General features: G+C 36.8%; 1 protein-coding gene across 1 annotated transcript; it reads right to left on the bottom strand.

The window, feature by feature from the left end:
• Window positions 1-14417: 14417 nt before the first annotated feature.
• On the bottom strand, window positions 14418-23655 carry LOC130429586 (uncharacterized). The gene is made up of 6 exons (XM_056758234.1): window positions 21897-23655; window positions 21294-21605; window positions 19543-19866; window positions 17908-18057; window positions 16751-16843; window positions 14418-16654 (listed from the first exon to the last, which is right to left on the bottom strand). Exons 1-5 carry the CDS (start codon window positions 21943-21945, stop codon window positions 16815-16817), a joined length of 864 nt encoding a protein of 287 aa, XP_056614212.1. The 5' UTR covers window positions 21946-23655; the 3' UTR covers window positions 14418-16654; window positions 16751-16814.
• Between the last annotated feature and the right edge of the window lie 546 nt (window positions 23656-24201).

A 24201-nucleotide genomic window follows, 5' to 3' on the forward strand; every position in this document is an offset into this window, starting at 1 on the left:
GCTCTTTCCAGTTTCAGGGCTTCAATGACAGAGAGCAGCGCAGTTTCAGTGGAATGACCGCTCTTGAAACCCAACTGGTTGCTGTCTAGGAGGTTGTTCTGGGCGAGAAAGGATGAGAGCTGGTTACATACAAGTATGTATGCATGTTGTGTGTGGAGCATTTGTATGTCTGTATTATGTTTTTTCACCTTTTTCTTGTTTTTAAAAGTATATGGCTTAGATTTATTTTACAGGCACTTGGCTTAAAAACCAAGAAATATTTACTCTTTAAGAGACCTTTCGCATCGGTTCTGATGTTAACAGTGCTTCACTTTGACGGCTTGACAATTGTTCAAACATGTCCAACAGACACCAAGAAGAAACATATGTCACTAAGCAGCTCCCTGTGTTAGATTATTGTTTTTCGAGAATAAAAAAGGTTAAGAAAAGGTTGCCAATAACTGTAACCAACGTTTAATTCATAATAAGATATCCCGTTATTCTTTCTTCAACTAAATCTGTATGTGTGTGTGAGTGTGCAGGTCAATAAATTAAACAATGCAGATTTATATCAACGGCCGTTTTACTTAAGGTGCCAGTAATTCCGACCAGGACTGTGAAAAGCTTTCAGAGTGAATCAGTTATTAAATAAATGTATTTATGTGTAAGAGCACAGAGAAAAAAATACTTAGCAACTTCACCTTTAATATTACTGTGAGAGATTTACTTGTTTTAGCACAATCCTAAAATGTAATCTGAGATGAAACTATGATGAAAAGACTTTAATTATATTGAAGAGATCTCCTCACCTGAGTCAATGAAACTGAATGTATTGTGTAAAGTGTGTGTGTGTCCGATGGTGACATCTGCATCATACTGTCCAGAGTCTTCATTCTTCATGTGTGTGATGATGAGATCTCCAGTCTGATCATCCAGCTTCAGTCTGTCTCTGAATCTCTCTTCAATAAAAGGTGTTGAGATATTTCCATTCTCTGTAATGATATCAGCTACAAGAGAGTTGTTGTGTTTGATCTTCCAGTGTATCTTCTCATTTCTCTGTTCTTCAGTAACATCAATGTGTAGAGAGACAGAATCTCTCTCTTTCACGATCTTCACTTTAGGAGACAAACCTGCAGAACAAACAGAAAGATAAAAGAGTTAAACTGCAGTAGAGAGTAAAGAACAAACACATTCACAGATGTGTCACATCCAGTATTAACATCAGTCTCAGGTGATTCAGACACAAGCAGTCAGCAGCACATTTGTATTGTGACCTCTGATGTTTCCCTCATAACAGTGAAGGACCTTAACCAGTGTCATCTAAACCAAAGATAATAGATATGAACAAGATGTGCCACTGCCATACAATGAATGGAGAAGGATTGCAATTCTCTGGCAGGCAAAAAACTCATTGTCAATAGATAAAGATATATGAATATGTTAATAAAATGATTATTAAAGTAAATATTGTGATACTCACTGACACTGAATGACTGTGTTTCTGTCTTTTCACTAATGATGTCTAGTTGATAAATTCCAGTGAGTTCAGATGTGATGTTTGTGATGGTGAGATCTCCAGTCTGAGGATTCATCTTCAGTCTGTCAGTAAATCTCTCATCAGAGTCATAAACTGGATCACTGTTGACCTCTCTGATGATTCTAAATATGCGAACGCCTTTAAACCTCCACTCGATCAGATCATCTGTCTGTAGTTCAGTAAGATGAGTGTGTAGAGTCACAGATCCTCCATCATTCACTGACACTGTATTACCAAACACACCCAGATCAAACAACAAACGTTCAAGTTAATATATTGTGTATAACATCATGTTATCTGCTGCAGTGAACATTATATCACATTAATATGAAGTTTGACCCGCTGTAATAAATCTTTAAAAATCTAACGTATGAAGTCAAACTGATGCCACAGGATTGTAAAATATCTCAGCAATAAAATATTTGGCCAAGTTTGGATATTATATCTGAAATTATCCCCAAACACACCTGAAGATACAAACACTGAGAGATCAAACACTGTGTGTCTGTAAAAGATTCAGTTGAGATCTTTCATCTTTGAGTCTTGACCAGTAAATGTTTTCTTCTTACACATTAAATATAAAGTCTGATGTAGTTTACTCGGTTTGTAGGAAAGTGTTGTATAATGTCGTTGCTTACAGTTGGTGAATAAAGAGATGATAAAGAGTAAAGAGATCGTCTTCATGTTGTTACTAAAGATGATCAGTAAAGTGATTCAAGAGTTTATTCAAGTCTTCAGTGTTTGAGATCTCAGCCACCGCCTCAAAAACACTGAGAGAGAAATAAAGACTAAACTAAACCTACACACACACACATCCATGAAGAATAACTAATGAGTTATCACGATGATTCCTCTGAAGATAAATGAAAAGAGTTTTACGAGAAATTCTAAAAGAAATTAAGTTTTAAAAGTATTTGAGTGAACTTCTATTGTATTACAGTCCTCCACGTGCATTACGCTCTCAGGCATCCTGTCAGTTGGTAATACCTAGAATTTCAAAATCAAGTGCAGGTGGTAGATCCTTTTCTTATCTAGCACCTAAACTTTGGAATATTCTTACCTACACTGTCCGGGAGGCAGACACACTCTGTCAGTTTAAATCTACACAAAAGACTCATCTTTTTAATCTTGCATACACTACACTTCCATAATATTAATCCTCAGAGGACCTAGGCTGCATTATTTAGATCAACTGGAACCAGAAACACATCCAACAACAACTGATGTACTTGTTGCATCAAAGAGTGCACAACAGTACTCTACTCTCAGCCAGTCTTGTCTCTTTGTTCCAAGGTTACCGCAGGATGCAGTTCATGCCCAGACCTGATGGCAGAGCGGAGAATGGGAAGCGGTGACCTGACAAGATCTGAGATGATAGAACTGGATAAAGGACGCGGCGACTTGACAGGATTTCACTACAAAATTTCAAATGTTATTAGATTGTTAATGATAATCTTAAATCTAAAATCTTTTATTTAGCCTTGTTGTGCATGCACTGTTGAACTTGTGCAGAGGCAGCAGCTTTTGCCAGAGGGGAACTGAAATCCCCTGGTTAAGCCTGGGTTTCCCCAAGGTTTTTTTCTCGATCAGAGTTTTCGGTTTCTCACCACCCTTTGCATATTGCTTTGCACTATTTGCCTGGCCGAGGGGCTTCTTTAGAATTCAGAAGTTTTACATAATCAATATTACATATATGAGTTTATAGTCTGTATAATATTTGACCTGTGCTTCTCTCTGCTTTATCTTAAATGTGTTCTTTTCACTGTGCGTGTGTGTAAGTATGTATGCATATTGTGTGTGTGGAGCATTTGTATGTCTGTCTTTTGTGTTTTCACCTTTTTCTTGTTTTTACAGGTATATGACTTTAGTTGTTTGACTTGTAGTCAATATGTCTCCTGTACAGCTGCTTTGTAACAATGAAAATTGTAAAAAGCGCTACATAAATAAAGTTGAGTTGAGCAGTCACTTCCACTAAACTGCTAAAAACTGTCTGGGTAACAAACTGTGCCTGTTTATAGATGAGATGTGCTCATGTTTGTATGTCCATAGAATGTGTGTTTTAAATGAATAAGGGCAAATAAAGACAATAAACTAGTTCTTGGAAACATTGTTTTGTATGGGCGCATCTTATACACGCGACAGTGATGTCTTAACTGAAGCTGCTGCTACCTGCCGTTCACTGAACAGAGTAGATAATGGGAATGCGTCCCTGCGCCTTGGGAGAGCAAACTATACCCCATACAGATTTGAGGCTATGGTATTCAGATAGTCGCTAGGTTTGTAGCCAGCCACTTTTTGAAAATATCTCGCTTAAGGGGGCTGAAAATCACTAAATTCGAAACACAGGAAGTGAGCAAAACTGAGCAAAGGGTGTGCAGAGCCGTTTTCCTTGAGTCCTATGCTCTCCGTGGTTATGATTGGTTGAATGGTAAATTTCTATCTGATTGGCTAAATAGGATGACAACTCAAGTGGGAGGGACAGAGCTGCCAAGAATCTCAAAATACACACACACATATTCAAATGGCATCTCAATACCTCAAATCCCAGTTGACACCGTGTCCATCTTTAGTGTCTTGGAAGTTGAAACAGAGACAACATATAGTTCTGTTTCGTTAATTCTGTGCTAAATGTTTGAAAGAATCTGCAGAATGTGTTAAAAAGGGACTGTTCACCCAAAAATGAAAACTCTTAATTTACTCGTCCTCTAGTCAATTTCAAACTTGTATGAATTTCTTTCTTCAGCAGAATGCAAAAGAATATATTTTGAAGAATGTTGGTCAAAGAAAACTGTTGGTCCCCATTGACTGTATGGACACAAAACCAATGCAAGCCACCTTTTTTGTGTTCTGCAGATTAAATAAAATCATACAGGTTTAAAATGAAAAGAGGGTAAGTAAATGATGACAATTTTCATTTAAGAGTAAACTATCCCTTTAACACATCAACTATGAAGTAATTATGCTTAATGGAACGGTCAAAATAATTAACAGAGCTTTTCTTCATTATAAATCAGTAAAATACTGATATCTGATCAAATTCAAACAAAACCCAACATGAACACAAAAAGCACAAAACATTTGTAGCCTGAATATAAACAAACACGTATCAATTCAATAGCGCACAAAATTGATGATTGTTGAATCAGCTGAACATGATTCTTACCCTGACGTTTCCTTTTACAGCAATAGTAGAACACAACAGCAGCAACAACAACACCAACAGCAACACAAACAGCAACACCAACAGCAACACCAATAGCAACACCAACAAGAGTCCAACCTGAAAACTGACCTGTGAATGATAACATGTGCGTTATTGCTGAATCTTTTAGAATATCATTAATGAATTTGTCAGTCAGATCATAAATATTATTAACATGATTCATCTGTAAATAATAAAAAGCATTAGCAAAACTTTAATTTGACATAAAGTGTCATCGCTGAATGACTGTGTTGATGTCATTCATCACTGTGTGTGTTAACAGCAGGTGCTTTGTGTAAGCATGTCATCCTAAATTCAAAAGTCACAGTCCAGGTTCACTGCTGAAATTTACATTAATCCATATAATACAAAAAATGACCTGTAGAGTCACAACTATCTATAAAGTGACAAACATATATTTGTGTATATGTGCGTAAACTTGTTGTTGGACACTTCATAAACCAAAGTAGGACCTTAAAAACCAAGAAATATTTACTCTTTAAGAGACCTTTCGCTTCGGTTCTGATGTTAACAGTGCTTCACTTTGATGGCTTGACAATTGTTCAAACATGTCCAACAGACACTAAGAAGAAACATACGTAACTAAGCAGCTCCCTGTGTTGGATTATTGGTTTTCGAGAATAAAAAAGGTTAATAAAAGGGTGCCAATAACTGTAACCAACGTTTAATTCATAATAAGATATCCCGTTATTCTTTCTTCAACTAAATCTGTATGTGTGTGTGAGTGTGCAGGTCAACAAATTAAACAATGCAGATTTATATCCACGGCCGTTTCACTTAAGGTGCCAGTAATTCCGACCAGGACTGTGAAAAGCTTTCAGAGTGAATCAGTTATTAAATAAATGTGTTTATGTGTAAGAGCACAGTGAAACAAATACTTAGCAGGTTCACCTTTAATATTACTGTGAGAGATTTACTTGTTTTAGCACAATCCTGAAATGTAAATTGATATGAAACTATGATGAAAAGATATAATTATATTGAAGAGATCTCCTCACCTGAGTCAGTGACACTGAATGTCTTGTGTATAGTGTGTGTGTGTCCGATGGTGACATCTGCTTCATACTGTCCAGAGTCTTCATTCTTCATGTGTGTGATGATGAGATCTCCAGTCTGATCATCCAGCTTCAGTCTGTCTCTGAATCTCTCTTCAATAAAAGGTGTTGAGATCTTTCTATTCTCTGTAATGATTTCAGCTACAAGAGAGTTGTTGTGTTTGATCTTCCAGTGTATCTTCTCATTTCTCTTTTCGTCAGTAACATCAATGTGTAGAGATACAGAATCTCTCTCTTTCACTATCTTCACTTTAGGAGACAAACCTGCAGAACAAACAGAAAGAGAAAAGAGTTAAACTGCAGTAGAGAGTAAAGAACAAACAGATTCACAGATGTGTCACATCCAGTATTAACATCAGTCTCAGGTGATTCAGACACAAGCAGTCAGCAGCACATTTGTATTGTGACCTCTGATGTTTCCCTCATAACAGTGAAGGACCTTAACCAGTGTTATCAAAACCAAAGATAATAGATATGAACAAGATGTGCCACTGCCATACAATGAATGGAGAGGGATTGCAATTCTCTGGCAGACAAAATACTCATTGTCAATAGATAAAGATAGATGAATATGTCAATAAAAGTAAGGCTTGCGATACTCACTGACACTGAATGACTTTGTTTCTGTCTTTTCACTGATGATGTCTAGTTGATAAAGTCCAGTGAGTTCAGATGTGATGTTTGTGATGGTGAGATCTCCAGTCTGAGGATTCATCTTCAGTCTGTCAGTAAATCTCACATCAGAGTCATAAACTGGATCACTGTTGACCTCTCTGTAGATTCTAGCTATGCGATCGCCTTTAAACCTCCACACTATCACATCATCTGTCTGTAGTTCAGTAAGATGAGTGTGTAGAGTCACAGATCCTCCATCATTCACTGACACTCTCTCAGTTTCATCCCCAAACACACCTGAAGACACAAACACTGAGAGATCAAACACTGTGTGTCTGTAAAAGATTCAGTTGAGATCTTTCATCTTTGAGTCTTGACCAGTAAATGTTTTCTTCTTACACATTAAATATAAAGTCTGATGTAGTTTACTCGGTTTGTAGGAAAGTGTTGTATAATGTCATTACTTACCGTTGATGAATAAAGAGATGATAAAGAGTAAAGAGATCGTCTTCATGTTGTTACTAAAGATGATCAGTAAAGTGATTCAAGAGTTTATTCAAGTCTTCAGTGTTTGAGATCTCAGCCTCCGCCTCAAAAACACTGAGAGACAAATAAAGACTAAACTAAACTAAACCTACACACACACACACATGAAGAATAATCGATGAGTTATCACGATGATTCCTCTGAAGATAAATGAAAAGAGTTTTACGAGAAATTCTGAAAGTAATTCAGTTTAAAAATGGCGAAATCTGTATACGTGTGACGAGTTAAAATCTATAAACAGCGACACCTGCTGCTGACAAACAAAAGTGTAACTTACAAATCTCAAAATGAAGTGCTCGAGTATTTTATGTTTTTATCGTCGCATTAATGATCATTTATATAACAACAGTTATCTACAACAAATCTATCAGAACCACTAAGTGTTCTGGTCTGTGGACCCATTTTTAATGTTTGTAAGTAAAAGTGTTGTGTTGTTTAAATCTCAGATATTTATATTTACTTCATATAAGCAATGTCGTCTACATTCTCCTTCAACGTGTTTTAACAACACAAGGTTGTGTGTTCGATCCCAGGGGATTGCAAAGCCCTATGTAAAATGATAAAGCAATGTGAGTCGCTTTGGATAAAAGCGTCTGCCAAATGCCTAAATGTAAATGTATTAAAGATTTAATTCAAGTCGCTAAATTAACTGTATTTTTAAGACATGATATTTTCACCCATATAATAGATTTTTCTATAATCGCTCGTACATTAGATTTTTTTTTACAAAAACAGCACCTTTTATAAATGTAATTTAACAAAGAAAAAAGACAAATATCAACCATATGCTGTCGAATGGCAAAAACTGAACATATTGAAGATATTTTACATATGTTTTTGTATGGCTTTTGATTTAAAAACGAAATAATGCTTTAGGTCTGAAAGACCTGTAAACAAAAACTGAACACTATACAAGGGTTAATATAACTCTTTACTAAACACTTTTACTTATAGACTACATTTAGGAGAAATTGTTAAGATGTTAAAATGTTTTGTGAATACAAGCCCAGATTTAAAAGTCAAAAGTGATATCAAAAGCTAAAGTTTGTCATTTAAAAGTGTTAAATGTTGCTCATGTACAGACTTAAAGACACGTGTTAGCTACAGTAGATGTGACTGTGTACAATATTATCAGTGAAGATCTGATGCTGAAGTCTGAACTTTTCTAGATCTGATGTCATACACCAGAACTGAGACAGTAGCCACGCCCACCACAGCAGAGATGACCAATCGGATCACAGGTTCAGGACCATTACAACAGCATCCACAGTCTGAGGAATAAAAGAGGAGAATTCGAATCGAAAATATTGAACTTTCATAGATGTTTTGTCAGTTTGATCTTTTATTTATTTCTATTTGACATCACAGCTGCATAACAATTGAGAGGCTGGAAACTTCCATAAAGATCGAACTGAAATGAGATGTCCTGCATCAAAACACAATCTCCCAAATAAAACACCAGAGTGATGATATAATAATTCAATTTCCCATAATTATCAATGAATATAAACATCAATTTCAGAAACTGTGTGTGTATGTGTGTGTGTGTGTACAGTCTCCTGCATAAGTATTGGGACATTAAAATCACAATTGTTCTCTAAACACTTATTTTTGTTGTTTAGAAACATTTGTTCACTTCAGAGGTGTTTAATTCAATTTTCAAATGCAGTGTTCTGTGTTGTCAGGTTTTTTCAATCTATAGATGTCATTAAGGACACAAGAGGGCGCTATTTGATTTTACAAGAGTTGATGGGAAATATGTTTTCATGGTTGTATTTTGATCCCCTGGTGATTTCTGAATGTGTCTTTGTCTTGCAAGGCCCTTTTCTCCTCAAGAACATCCTGAAACAGATTTCTTCCTCTAAAGAGACAATACTTAGCTTAAATCATCTCTGGACAGACAGTATTTTCTACTCCAAGACAATTCTGCAAAATCATTCTACAAAGTTCTTAAGGATTGTGGATCTTTAGAAACTTTAAGAACATTTGAGAAGATCTTAAATGTACAATTGACAGACAATGAACGTGAGGAAACCTGGAGGACTGCAGAGACCTGGAGTACATGTAACAGAACATGTCAAATAGAAGAAGGATCTGATTTATGATTTTTGGTTTTGTAGGGAGATTAAGAAGTTTTGTTTATGGCAGAACGAATGCTTTTTTGAACATGAATGTTACTTTAATACAGATAAAAAATTTTTTTGTATTTTGTCATTGTCAAGATCACAAATTTCAAAGGTCTTGTCTATAAGGTAAAAATTCATATTTTATAACATCCATTACATTCATAACATACACAAATTCAAATATATACAGTGGGTACAGAAAGTATTCAGACCCCCTTAAATTTTTCACTCCTTGTAATATTGCAGACATTTGCTAAAATCATTTAAGTTAATTTATTCCTCAATGTACACACAGCACCCCATATTGACAGAAAAACACAGAATTGTTGACATTTTTTTATTAAAAAAGAAAAACTGAAATATCACATGGTCCAAAGTATTCAGACCCTTTGCTCAGTATTTAGTAGAAGCCCCCTTTTGATTTAATACATCCATGAGTCTTTTTGGGAAAGATGCAACAAGTTTTTCACACATGGATTTGGTGATCCTATCCAGTGCTGTCAGGTTAGATGGTAAATGTTGGTGGACATCCATTTTTAGGTCTCTCCAGAGATGCTCAATTGGGTTTAAGTCACGGCTCTGGCTGGGCCATTCAAGAACAGTCAGAGTTGTTGTCGTTATTTTAGCTGTATTTTAGGGTCATTGTCTTGATAGAAGGTAAACCTTCAGCCCAGTCTGAGGTCCTGAGCACTCTGGAGAAGGTTTTCATCCAGGATATCCCTGTACTTGGCCGCATTCATCTTTACCTCGATTGCAACCAGTCGTCCTGTCCCTGCAGCTGCAATGATGATGCTGCACCACCATACTTCACTGTTGGGACTGTATTGGACAGGTGATGAGCAGTGCCTGATTTTCTCCACACTTAGAATTAGAATTAAGGCTAAAAAGTTCCATCTTGGTCTCGTCAGACCAGAGAATCTTATTCATCACCATCTTGGAGTTCTTCAGGTGTTTTATAGCAAACTCCATGAGGCATTTCATGTGTCTTGCACTGAGGAGAGGCTTCCGTCGGGCAACTCTGCCATAAAGCCCCGACTGGTGGAGACCTGCAGTGATGGTTGACTTTCTAAAACTTTCTCCCATCTCCCGACTGCATCTCTGGAGCTCAGCCACGGTGATCTAGGAAGGGTTCTTCCATTTAAGGATTATGGAGGCCACTGTGCTCTTAGGAACCTTAAGTGAAACAGAATCTTTTGTAACCTTGGCCAGATCTGTGCCTTGCCACAATTCTGTCTCTGAGCTCTTCAGTTAGTCCCTTTGACCTCATGATTCTCATTTGCTCTTACATGCACTGTGAGCTGTAAGGTCTTATATAGACAGGCGTGTGGCTTTATCAAGTCCAGTCAGTATAATCAAACACAGCTGGACTCAAATGAAGGTGTAGAACCATCTCAAGGATGATCAGAAGAAATGGACAGCAAAGAGTTAAATATATGAGTGTCAAAGCAAAGGGTCTGAATACTTAGGACCATGTGATATATCAGTTTTTCTTTTTTAATAAATCTGCAAAAATTGTCAACAATTCTGTGTTTTTCTGTCAATATGGGGTGCTGTGTGTACATTAATGAGGAAAAAAATAAACTTAAATGATTTTAGCAACTGGCTGCAATATAACAAAGAGTGACAAATTTAAGGGGGTCTGAATACTTTCCGTACCCACTTCATACAGTTGTTGAATTGAGGAACAGCTGTGGTTTTGTATTGACATCAGTATTGTCATGATATCAATTTCTTCTGGTTCCAGAGAGTTTAGTCACATGACATTTAGAGCTCCTGTGATTGGCTCAGAAATATAAGTAAATAAACACAAACATCACATGTATCTCACCTGAACACGGATAACAGTGTTGATTGATGTTGAGATGTTGTGTGTGGTTTGTGATGGGATTGTTGATGACACATCTGTATGTGTTTGTATCCTGATATTCCACCTCCAGAGGTAGAGAGAGTCTGATGTTGAGATCAGACACACTGATGCTGGAGTGTACATGACTTTCATTATACCAGGAGAGACTCACATGTGTCACATTCATCACTGAACACAACACAACACATTTTGACAATGAAGATGATGAGTTTTGTGGACAGTATCTGGAGATGTCAGGAACAGGAAGACGAGCTGAAAAATATTTGAGAACAAACAGAACATTAATAATCATTATTAAGAGACTTTATAACACATTCATATATCTGTAAAAGGTCAAACAGTAAATCTTTACTCACTATAGACAGTAATGTTGAATGTGTATGAGGTCTTCTGTTTGCCGCTGATGGTCATTTGAAAAAACCCAGAGTGTTGAGTTGTGAGGTTCATGATGGTGAGAGATCCAGTCTGATCATCCAGCAGCAGTCTGTCTCTGAACATCCAATCATGAACACCATCATATACTGAGACACTATTGGCATCTCTATTGACTTGAGCTCTGTGAGTCTCTTGAGTTACAAAACTCCACAGTATCTGATCAGCTGTCTGTATGTCAGCAGTGTTCATGTGTAGAGTAACAGAATCTCCCTCCATCACTGACACTGACTTCACTTCATCTGTAAAGTCAAACTCTTGCAAATAACAGAAAATAGTAAACTTGTCACTTTCAAGGAAAAAACTTTGTTCGTTCAACAATGATACATGTTTGCTGTTTCTAAACTTTGTTGAAGCTGTTGCTGAAGTTCAAAATCACATCTTACACATTCAAATGCAAATCTACTGATAGAAACTGTGCATCATGACTCTGTATAACTGATATTATAAATAATAAAGTTGAGTGTGTTTATTACTTACCCCCCTGCAGACAGCAGAAGCACAAAGAGAGAAAAACAAACAAGAGAAACATCGTCTTCAACACTTCAGAGGTCTGAACAAGTGTCACGTCAGTAAAGTCTTCAGTGAGGTGATGTTTTGTTTCTGAATTTGTCTACCACAGAATAAGAACGCCCCCTTTCTTTACAACACACGCCTTTCTTTCATAATCCTAATCTCTGCCCTCAAAGACATTATAACATTAACACTTTAATAAACTTCATAACGAAGCGATAAACAAAAAGAATAAATGAATAAACGTGTAAAAGCATGTCAGTTAAAGTCAGCATGTTTTATTTCATTGAATCTGTTCATTCAGAACTCACAACAAGATACAACAGGAACATAGAGATATAAACACACAAACTAAATACTGTGCTCTTATTTCTTGTTTGTGCATCTTCGTCTTCTTTCTTTGCGTTTTATCTCCACCCCCTGAGGACATGAGGGAAGGATACACCTGTGTGTCCTTGCTTTGGACTCCTCAAGTATGTTTTTAAAAACAATTTAAATATCCTAATTTAGGCCTAGTCCTGGTTTAAGATAATCCCTGTCCTGTAAACCGCTCTACATAAACTATCTTTGGTTGGGCGGAGCAAAAGGGGAAAACCTCCTGTGCAGTACCTCCTGAGCGAAACCTCCATTATGTTCACAATATTAAATCACATCTTAATGTTGAAAAACGTGCGTCAATATGACAGTATCGACAGTAGTTTAGACGAATAGGAACCTTTGAAATATCACCAGAAAGAGATCAAAGAAAATAAATGAATAACTGAGGTTTTAAAAACAGAGTATTTCTAGTATTTTATTTTAACATTGAATGCATGTCACACTTTAACTCCTTCATTTCTGGGTTTAAGTAAAACCTAATGTGGAAAGAAATGTGTTTTGTGTTCATGAGATATGTGTCTGTCTATTAATGGTTGTTTGTGGTTGTTGACCCTGTATGTGTGTCTTAGGTGTGAAGAGTGTTTGAAACTAACGTATGGTTGTTTTTGCTTTCTTTATTTTTAACTCAACACAAAAACACCTTTAATAAAGCACAGAATGCATCAATGCCAATGTCTGACTAATAAAAGATTGCTTTAAATCAAACATATATTACTGTCAGCTCACACTGTATGAATGATATGTTTATCAAACACACTGATCAAACGTACCTTATAATGCACTCTAAGGCCGTGTTCAGACTTGACTTCTTTTTTGAAGCCGGTAGCGTCTGTTTTACATTATAATCATATGGAGAAAACCATGTTTTCAAAAAGAGCCGGCGTCTTTTTCTGCAGCTCAGAGCATCTTTTGAGGTTAAAAAAAACACAAACTCCCTTTTCACACCTAACCGATGACACAGACCTGTTGTTTCTATAACAACATGCAAGGAACGTGATTTGTCGAGAAGGGTCAAGCTCTAAGAAATTAAATAGTGCGGCGAAACGCCCGTTGGAGCATAGTTCTGTATAAATGTACGTTTAATTTTCCCTTTCAATGAATACATTTCTAGCGAGAAATTGCAAAGAGCCTGTTTATAATTCAAACATACTTCTGTTACGCTGCCTGTCTGTTTCTCTTGGCTGCCTTCATGCACAGACGCTGCCTCCGCAGTCACAGTGTCCGGCTGATATTTATAACCAAAGACTCCAAGCCTTTTTTACTAGAAAAGTGCCTTTGACATTTTCTCTTTTCAAAAAAAGTCAAGTCTGAACATGGCCTAAGTCACTTAGAAAGCATCTGGCAAATTCATAAATGTAAATGTAATACTTTGTTCTGGCAAGCAATTTAATTTAATAAGCTATATTATTTAAATATAAAAGTAAACTATATAATTTAACTTAAAGGGATCGTTTCTTGCAGTTTTTCAAAGTCTTCATTATGTATATGATGTGCTCAACAATAGGTCTTCATGTTTTAATTTTCAAAATGCTTTTTATTTTATATATTTTAACTGAATTCTGCACAATCCTCATGAGTACTTCTCAATTCTTATTTGTGGATCCTCGTTTCCTTTCCTCCTGGTGCAATAAGAGAATCGAAATGTACTTAAAGATGAATATTGAGAAGCACCAGGAACTCTGTGGATGTTATGTTTGTAAGACAACAACAATGCCTGTTCTTGTCAAGGTCAGCTTTGATCCACTCAAATGTTGACTAGTGTATATAAACAGCAGCATTAAAATATATTACACTGACATGACATTACAAACTACAATTAGTTTTCTACCTCAAAATGAAAACTAAAGAGGGAAATGAAGGTGTACAAGAAGGTTAAATCTAAATATTAAACCAGTCAAAGTTTCCGAATTAAATCTGTGGTTATTCCGTAAAATACTGTTATTAAAATAAAACACTTCAAATGTTATTTTACTCACAATTTTCCTACACAATACATGTTAGACACACTAACATGGCAAACTGCAGTCCAAGTACAACAGATCACAAAATTGTATTATTCTAGTGTAAAGTCTATAAGAACGATATAACAATATAAAATGACTCACACAAATAAAACAGCATTGTGATATTTAAAAAAGGGTTTAATTTAAAGTTCAACAAAGCAGAAAAGTTCCAAACTAAAGTACAAAAGCAAGTTATACAATTTTCAAGTAGTTGCCAGCAGTTTATTTACATTCTAATTAAATCTATTTAACTTTTAATAGTTATAATAAAATGTCGTTTTAAGGCAAGTTCCTGTGCAGAATGTGCCCTGTAAACCTTTTTGACAAGAACATATACAAGACGTGAAAGAGAACTTCATGATGATTAATGGGCTACCTGAGATTTCCTGAAGTTCCTGTAGCTCAGTGGTTATAGCACAACAAGTGGTAACTACAGTACAACAATGATTGTCCAGCCAATGACATGATGCGGCTCACACGTATTTACTACAGAGCCAATCAATGTCATTAACAGCGCTTTTTGTGTAAGAGACGCTGTTTAGCAGTTTAGCATATAGCTGATGGTGCGGCGGCAAAGGTTAAGCTAGCTAACCCTTTACTATGGCGAAACGAACGGGCAGTGGCTCATCCACTCACCAAGCCAAAGTAAAAAAGAAATGTGGTTCTTTTAAGATGGAATGGCTGTCAGAGAATGTGCAAACAGAAGAACAAGATGTGAAACTGGATGAGATTTTTTTCTTTTTCGAGCGAGAAAGGGCTCCTCTGCAAAACATGCTGCGAAGCCAAAGTAGCCAGCGAGTTGTCAGATGGAAAAATGTGGACTGAATTGAAGATGGATTACCTCAAGCGTCACATTCAGCAGAAAAGTCATTTTAATGCTGAACTCCACAAACTTTGGGTCACTTAGCAGAGCAGGTTTGAAACGCCAGTGACGGGAGGCAGAGTCATAATAGGGTGGGGAAATGGATGCCCAAACTGGATTGTGATCCGATATAGAGCACACGTCTATCTCACACCGTTTAACTCGGTCCAAAATTTGCATAGAAACTCTATTCTAGAGGACATCTTATGTGGTCGAGAATAAAATGTAAACTCTTTATCTTTTGGGTTTATTACTCTCCATGTATCGAGTAGGCCCAAGTCCTCACAAAGTTGCTTCAATCTAGTGGTTTGTCTCGAAATGTTATGTTTTGGTGGGCTTAAGTCCCACACGGGTTTGACAACACAATTGAAAACTTCCCGAGAAGCATTCGATCAACTGAAAATGATGAAATATCAGCAATTAAATCAGGCTAAGGTTAGGTGTAAGGGGCATATATAAAGTGTTAGGGGCATATATACTTCCAACAAGCACTCTTTCCCCAAAAAGCTGACCCGCAACTAGAATGTAACGTTCCCTCGCATCTCTCTTCGTCTCCTCAAGTTTGAAATTTAACTTCTTATGAATCAGGATCGCAGCCCCCTACTGTGAGAATTAAAGGAAGATAAAAATGCCTGACCGACCCATCCTCGCCTGAGCTTCAAACGTCAATCGTGTCTCTTGAAGGAAACCGATCTAGGCCTGTTCTTTTTTGAGAAAAGAAATTTTTTTTTGCCTTGTAATAACATGGTAGACCCAATTAACATTTAACAAATTAATCTTAATATCACTCATACCTTAAAGATTGACCAAAAATATGCATTAGCTGTAGATAAGACTGTATACTCCAGCTGCAGAGAGTACATGACAGGAATTGGAAGTGAGTGACACAACTGAATGCATGTTCTACAAAACCAACAGAAGGTCTGCAAAATATCAGCCATAGAAAGTAAAAAAGTACAAAAAGGAGAAAAGAACAAATTGAACAAATAACACATGTCGCCAACCGGCGATCAACCCATGAAAGATAATAGAAGAGTTCAGGGTTAATGACGCTGAGAGGCGAACCAGCAACGAAAGCCTGCGCCTCTTGCGGGTTCTGGAACGAGTACTTTCTGCCCTCGTGTGTAAAGAAGACGAGTGCCAGGAATCGCATAGAATTCCCTCAGCTTATGTTCCATCCCCTCGCGTCTAATGCATTCGCAAATTTCCTCCAAAATATTGCCGACACATTCCGTAACTTCTTGCGTGAGCTTTCCTGGGTATACACACTCACACATGCCGCAATCTTGTGCATCAGCTTCGGCGGTTCTGCTCCGCAGATTTCGTTGGACTTTCGGCCCCTTTTCCGACTGACAGGTGCTTCCTTACTTGCAAGACATGTTGATACGTCTATAAAGTGCCTAATTCAGTTGACAAACACACTTTCTGCCGATTTAAAACACGAATAAAGTTGTTGAGAAGTTCGGGAGCTATGCTGGCAAACACCCCTCAGCACTGTCACGTCATCCTCCCCGAAATCTGATATTTAACAAACAATTGCTTGATTTTAATTCAAATGTTTTATATTGTTGGCAGATCAAAACAAAATAGTTTTTTCATTTTTTCATATCATACCGTGTGTGATGTTGATCATGTTACACTGGAGGCACATCACCATTGCTGCTCCATTCCTCAAAGGTTAATTTGTCTCTTCTACTGTGTCGGAAACTGTAAGAAACACAGACAACACATAAAATACAAATAAACAGAAGAAGCAGAGACAAACATCTACAGATTCATTTCTGTACAAAGTGTTTCAGCAGCTCAATTGGTAAAGCACTGAAGATCATGAGGAGGGCTTGATGTAAACTGCAGACCTTTTTTCTTGTTAATTTTGTGCTAAATGATTGTAAAAATCTGCCGAATTCATAAGGATGATTTTAAATGTGTTAAAACGAGCTGAGAGTATGATTTAGTAAGAAAACTTTACCTGAGCATATTCTCTTTATTATTACAACATATTCTTTGGTACGTTTACCCCATTAAGCCCTTAAAGCAGTACTTCACCCCCATGTTTCACTCGCCCTGAAATAAAGGTTCACCCAAAAATCTAGTTTGTGTGATTTTTTTTAAACATGTTTTGAGACCTCCCGTCATCTTCGGAGCACAAATGAAGTTATTTATGTGACATCCGAGATATTTCCAGGCCAGTGTGCCGGCGTCCAATAGGGGCAAGCTCCAAGCAGTGCTCGGCAAACCTCTATTGTACGGCGGCGTTCTGACTCACAACCTGTTCGTCGCAAGATGTTCTGACAAGAGTGCGAAGATGCACTTTTTGGAGCTCCAAAAAAATCAACACCCATTTACTCCCATTGCAACTCTTTGAAGTAAAATGATATGTGGATTTATAACTCCGACTGAGTTATTATTCAAAAACAAAACCATATTCAGTCAAGATGGCTTGAGGCAGAGTAAAATATGAGGACATTTTGATGTGGTAGTGAAATATCCCTTTAAAAATGTCTCTGTGAAATGTGTTTAACTGCAGATGAAAACATGTTTTTTCTCATCATGTAACTAAAGTGTATTTATGACACTTTTCAGCATTTTAACAACTCTTAATTTTTCATTCACTCTTGTAAATCAACAGACAAAAGAAGTTTTCTGAACTTCTCTGTTGTTAGTTTCATTTTAGACATCTCAAATATCCACTCGCTCATGCTTTTCCCTGTAAAATGTCCCATTAAGTTGATTTTTTTGCTATTGTTGTATCAGAGGAACAGGATTCTTACCTTGATGTCTCATTATGCGCTGACGGTAGATCACAACACCAACAACAGCAACAAGAACCACAAGAATAGGAACACATATTCCAGCTATCACACCTGAAGATGGAGCTGTGGAGGGTCCAACAACTTCATCACCGCTGTATCCCTCTCTCGCTGCAGTAATGACAGAGATACAGTTATTAATATTTATAATGAGATCATGAACATAAGTTAACATCATCAGATATGAATAAAACGCTCAAAAAAATATTTATAAGTGAATCAAACAATATTAAAAACAATATTATAAGTGAATGATGTTCAGAATGATTGTGTTGATGTCATGCATTACTGTGTGTCAACAGCAGGTGTTTTGGTGTAAATATGAATTATCACGACATTAACAACAAGCAGAACTTTATCATTCTTAATGTAAACATGTCAATAGTCTTTAAAGCCCCATAATCCAGAAAATGCACTTTTAACAAATCTGTGTGTCAGGAGTCCACCCTGGAATCATACAATCCAGCCCTTCAGTTATAAAACAAATCCTCAATAAACCTCAACTCTCCTCTTGAACGAGCTGTTGGTGTCTCTCAATAACCTGACGTCATATTAATTGAGCCCTGCCTATGACTACTGATGGACTCTGATCCAGTTCTACACTGTCCGCCATTGTTTTTAAGCATATTTTGTTATTGGATACAAGACTGAACACAAGTCTTCATTTACTCCCGACATCTGAGCCTCTGAAAACATGAGGATTAGTTTTATTTCTCAACAGAATGTGCAGAACACATCAGGTGAAGTCACTTTACACCGGGATTCTTTACAAACAAATGTTAGTAAAATGCTGGATTCATAATGGGTCATGTTCTCAGGTTTTAAACATATGACGTGTTTGTCTCTTGTTTTGTCAAGTATAAAAACAATGTGCACGTTGTAAAGATGAAAGGCGTTTGTGCATTCACACATTGAAAGCATGTTTCAGATTTTATGGATATGATGCTTTTATCATGTGAACGTTCACTTATAAGAGCAAAGTGGCAGATTTAAAAACGTAGCACATTTGTGCATTCGCTCAGAAAACATTGTGCTCCGTTTTAAAACAAAGGTAAAAATATCAAAACATGCCATGAAGTTTGAATATTCCTCATAAACTACACATGCAAGTGAGCGCTACTGATGTACAGTGAAGATTCTCACCGCTGCACTGTCACAGGCCTACGACTCAAAACATCAGACTCATCCGCACAGTTAAGCAGAGCCGAATCACAACTCATGTACAGAAAACACCTCTGACATCACCTGCAGTAGCAATTACACACTGAGATGGTGAAAAAGAGGCCAATCTTGTGTAGTGACGCTTTAACAACTCATCTCATTGACTAGTCATTAGTTTGGACTAATCAGTCTAACTTTTCATATTTCAACTAGTACAATCTACCTTTTTATGTTACTGTCTAAAAGAAGTTAAGAAGAGTTGAAGAAAAATATAGATGACTAACTTCTAAGACTAGTCTAAGCACTGAATGCAACCGACCCCAGACTGTGAGAAGCTTTCAGTGAAACAAATACTGATTGACGGCATCTTTAATATTTCTTTATTATCTAAATTGAGATGACAAGATGTTTATTATATTGAAGAGATCTCCTCACCTGAGTCAGTGAAACTGAATGTATAGTGTACAGTGTGTGTGACACTTCCGATGGTGACATCTGCTTCATACTGTCCAGAGTCTTCATTCTTCATGTGTGTGATGATGAGATCTCCAGTCTGATCATCCAGCTTCAGTCTGTCTCTGAATCTCTCTTCAATAAAAGGTGTTGAGATCTTTCTATTCTCTGTAATGATTTCAGCTACAGGAGAGTTGTTGTGTTTGATCTTCCAGTGTATCTTCTCATTTCTCTGTTCATCAGTAACATCAATGTGTAGAGAGACAGAATCTCTCTCTTTCACTTTCTTCACTTTAGGAGACAAACCTGTAGAACAAACAGAAAGAGAAAAGAGTTAAACTGCAGTAGAGAGTAAAGAACAAACACATTCACAGATGTGTCACATCCAGTATTCACTAGTGATGCTCTGATCGATCAGCCACAGATGGGCCTATAATCACATTTTATGACTCGATCTTGCTCGATCTCACGAACTGATCGCAATTTGATGACGTCCAGAATGCATGAGGATGTAAATGATTTTGCGGTGCAGTCATGTCATGGACATTGTGAAACTATTATGACGTTACGAGAAACAATGAAAATGTGTTATGTTGGTAGAACCCAAAATGTGTCTCTGCGTCAGTGAGCAACAGAAGCAGCATATTCATTACCAAACAGCAGCTTAAAGTAACTAATAAAGTTAAAAGTGTATGAATGAATGATTACAAAACAGAGTTAACAAGCATCTGTCATTGTTACAGACTGGACATTTGATTATAAACATTTGTCTGTAACTATTACAGACAACAGAGACATTAAATATGTAATCGACTTCAACTTTATTGTATATTCAGTTCAGTAAGATCATATAGTAAACACATGTCTACATAGCGATGATGTCACAAACATGCTAATTAGCACGTAACATCACCGTGAACCATAGTGACGGGTAAAAATTGTGACTTTCACTCAGCCATCTATTACATTACATGTTTTGTAAATTTATTTTGATCAACTCAAACTTGTATTAGACGGTGACTAAGTTAAATCAGAGTTTTCCATTTAAATGCTTATTTGTCCTCCACAGTTTATTATTGAACTATGGTTAAATGTAAATTGCATCAGACTGTTCGATTTTGTTTCTGATTATTTATGTCTTTATTTTATAGGCATATTAACATGTTCACTGTAGTATTAATATTTTTCTGATTATTTAGTACTCTGTCAAAAAAAACAGTTATATAACATTAACAAATATTACATAATTACTGTCAAATATAACAAAATTCTAACAATATTACAAAAGGCAACATCTATAGTATGAATTTAACTGAATCAAGGATATGTGTGATCAGAGAGCATACATATCAGTTATATAAAGCTTGAAGCATGGGAATCGGCCGATCACAATGACAAGAAATCTGTACTCTGTATCGGCTGCAAAAATCCTGATCAGAGCATCAATAGTGTTAATCTAACATCAGTCTCCGGTGATTCAGACACAAGCAGTCAGCAGCACATTTGTATTGTGACCTCTGATGTTTCCCTCATAACAGAGAAGAACCTAAACCAGTGTTATCTAAACCAAAGATAATAGATATGATCAAGATGTGCCACTGACATACAATGAATGGAGAGGGATTGCAACGCTCAATATTTTCACACTGTGAGTAAAAAAGATCATGTAAATTGATAAAGATATATGAATATGTAAATGAAATGATTATAGCAGTAAAGCTTGTGATACTCACTGACACTGAATGACTCTGTGATGACCGTTTCGCAACAGTCGATCTCTAGTTGATATTCTCCAGTGAGTTCAGATGTGATGTGTGTGATGGTGAGATCTCCAGTCTGAGGATTCATCTTCAGTCTGTCAATGAATCTCTCATCAGATTCATAAACTGGATCACTGTTGACCTCTCTGTTGATTTTAGCTATGCGAGTCCCTTTAAACCTCCACACTATCACATCATCTGTCTGTATGTCAGTAAGATGAGTGTGTAGAGTCACAGATCCTCCATCATTCACTGACACTGTATCAGTCTCATCACCAAACACACCTGAAGACACAAACACTGAGAGATTAAACACAAACATTTAAGTGTATATCTTGGAGGAAACTTCATGTTTTCAGCTGCAGTGAACATTAAACATTAAGTCTGACCCGCTTTAATAAAATCTTTTTAAAAATCCGACATTTGAAGTCAACATGATGCCACAGAGGTTTGTTAAATACATAAACAAATAAATATTTGGGAAGAATATCAATATCTGAAATGATATTAGAAAGAGAAGTCTACTGCCATTAATTTGCGATTTCGAAAGTGTTGCTTAAATGTGGCTTAATTTACCGTTACTTAATAAAGAACTTGTAAAAAAGAGTAAACAGATGTTCTTCATCTTCGATCTTCAGTCACTTAATGGCCGCTGCGTCCGTAAACAAAGTTTTGCACTTGAGAATATCGACAGACAGACACTATACCGACGAAAATGAGACGAGTCGCTTTGACGTATAGAATAATGTAACCGATCACTATGTAGTTTCGCCTAAAACAGAGATTTAATAAAATAAGAAACGAATTGTCTGGTACAGACGGCGCACGTGTTACAGCAGCAGCTTCTTCTTCTCTCGAGTTTATTGGAGGTTGACAAACGGAGTTAAGATCTCGACCGTCTGTGACGTGATGTCGATCAAAATCTGCTCCAAACGACAATTCGTTTTACTAGTTCGCAGCAGTAAACTAAACAAAACTCTCATCAAAGTTCAAATTTCCCGGTTAAACCCTCAGACACAATTCTTTCTTTCGTTTAATGGCGGTTGGCAAACCAGCTTTTGGTGCATTTCCGCCACCTACTGGGATGGAGTGTGAAGACCAGGAGGAGGAAGTGGACAATACTACCGGACTTTATACTCTAAAAAAAAGATTTAAAGCCTTAAATTTTGTGTAACAAACCTGGCTCTCTCAGAAACCTTAATAAAATAATTTAGATTCTTTAATTGTTAGTTTGACTTTCAATTCTTTGAGTTCTTCAACAGATTGAGCTCTCTCACTATATATATCTCACTACTATATTCCTCACAATATATTAACACGTGATCCACTGTTTCTGTCACCCCACAGTGCTCTCAGGCATTCTTTGGATCAGTATATTAGGATTCTCACTCATTTGGTCTTTCTGTATTCTATTATCTTCTGATATGTGACTGTTACTATGACTCTTAATGGCTTCTTCTAGCTCATCCGCCTTTTCTTCATTAGTTATGAAGAAACTATCTGACACATACCTTCTCCTCTTACTTCTCTAAACAAATCTTTACTTGCAATGAAAGTGACAAATAGCAGTTTGTCTGAAATTATATCACATTCCTTCGGTTTGCTTCTTTACATATTTTCTTTCCTGATCCTTGGATGTCAACTCTCTCTTCTGTTACCTTATCTGTCTCCTTAACTCGCTTACTTGCCTCTTCATATGATATTCCTTCTGATATCTTCACATTTTGCACCATAGCCACCTGACATCCTCCATACCCGGCACTGTGCTCTCCTCCCATGCAGCAGTTGTTTTACACCTTCCTCGCATTCTCCATATTTATGTTCCCCTTCACATCTCGCACAACGCTGTTTTCTCGGCACACAACTGCCACATGGCCATATTTTAGACATTTATAACATCTCAACGGAGGAGGAATATAAGGTCTCACTGCATAACTCAGTGCTCCTATAAATACTCTCTCTGGGATTCTATTCTCATCAAATAGGACCGATAGGCTTTCTTATCTCTCATTGTTTTGAACGTATTTCAGCCTTCTTGCTTCTATAACATCTGGTCCCTTAATATTTGTCTTGATTACATCATCAGAGATGTCAACAGAAATACCTGTAATTGCCCCTCTCAATCATTTCCTTCTCTCCACCATACTACACGTCACTTTTTGTCCAAGTAAAGTTTTAATTCCTAAAACATTTTTCCTTAAGACATTTACTTCCTTTGACATAAACTTTACCATGACCTTATACTCCTCTTTCTTTCTTCCAGGTTGACTATCTTCTCTGTCACTTTCTGTTCCCGATGTTTGACTCCAATCTTTCCTTCTGTTTCTCTTTTCTACTGAAGTCCATTTACTATTCTTGTTTACGACATTTCCCCCCCATCATACACATCCTTTATGTCTAGATCACTTCCGGACATTCCACTTCCTGCCATCCTAACGGAGATAAATTTCAGGTTATGTAAGTAACCATAGCAACTTGCTCTCTGAACCTAACCTGCTCCAGATGAAATGCTACTAATCTTTAGGGGTTGTCTGCGCATGTGCGCGCTTTTGATGAGCGTCAAGTGGGCGTGAAAGCACAGATTATGAATAACATATTATCATTTTAAAGCAATTTTATAATTACATTTCCAATCTCACCCATAAGTTTATTATAAACTTTATTATTTAACAATCCACGCGCTCACAGACAAGGTGGTGTTTAACCAAACAAATATATATACAACAATTTTGCGTGGTAGTCAGAATTTTCCTTAAATGTAGATTTATGTTGAAGATTTATTTAGATTTTACTTTGCATTGAATGTGATCAGTGAATTAAGGTTTGACTTTATACCATCAAGTGTCCAAAACCACAATCAAATTTCCCACAATCCCATAAT

The sequence above is a fragment of the Triplophysa dalaica genome, chromosome 10 (genome assembly GCF_015846415.1).
Source record: "Triplophysa dalaica isolate WHDGS20190420 chromosome 10, ASM1584641v1, whole genome shotgun sequence".
NCBI classification, from domain to species: domain Eukaryota; kingdom Metazoa; phylum Chordata; class Actinopteri; order Cypriniformes; family Nemacheilidae; genus Triplophysa; species Triplophysa dalaica.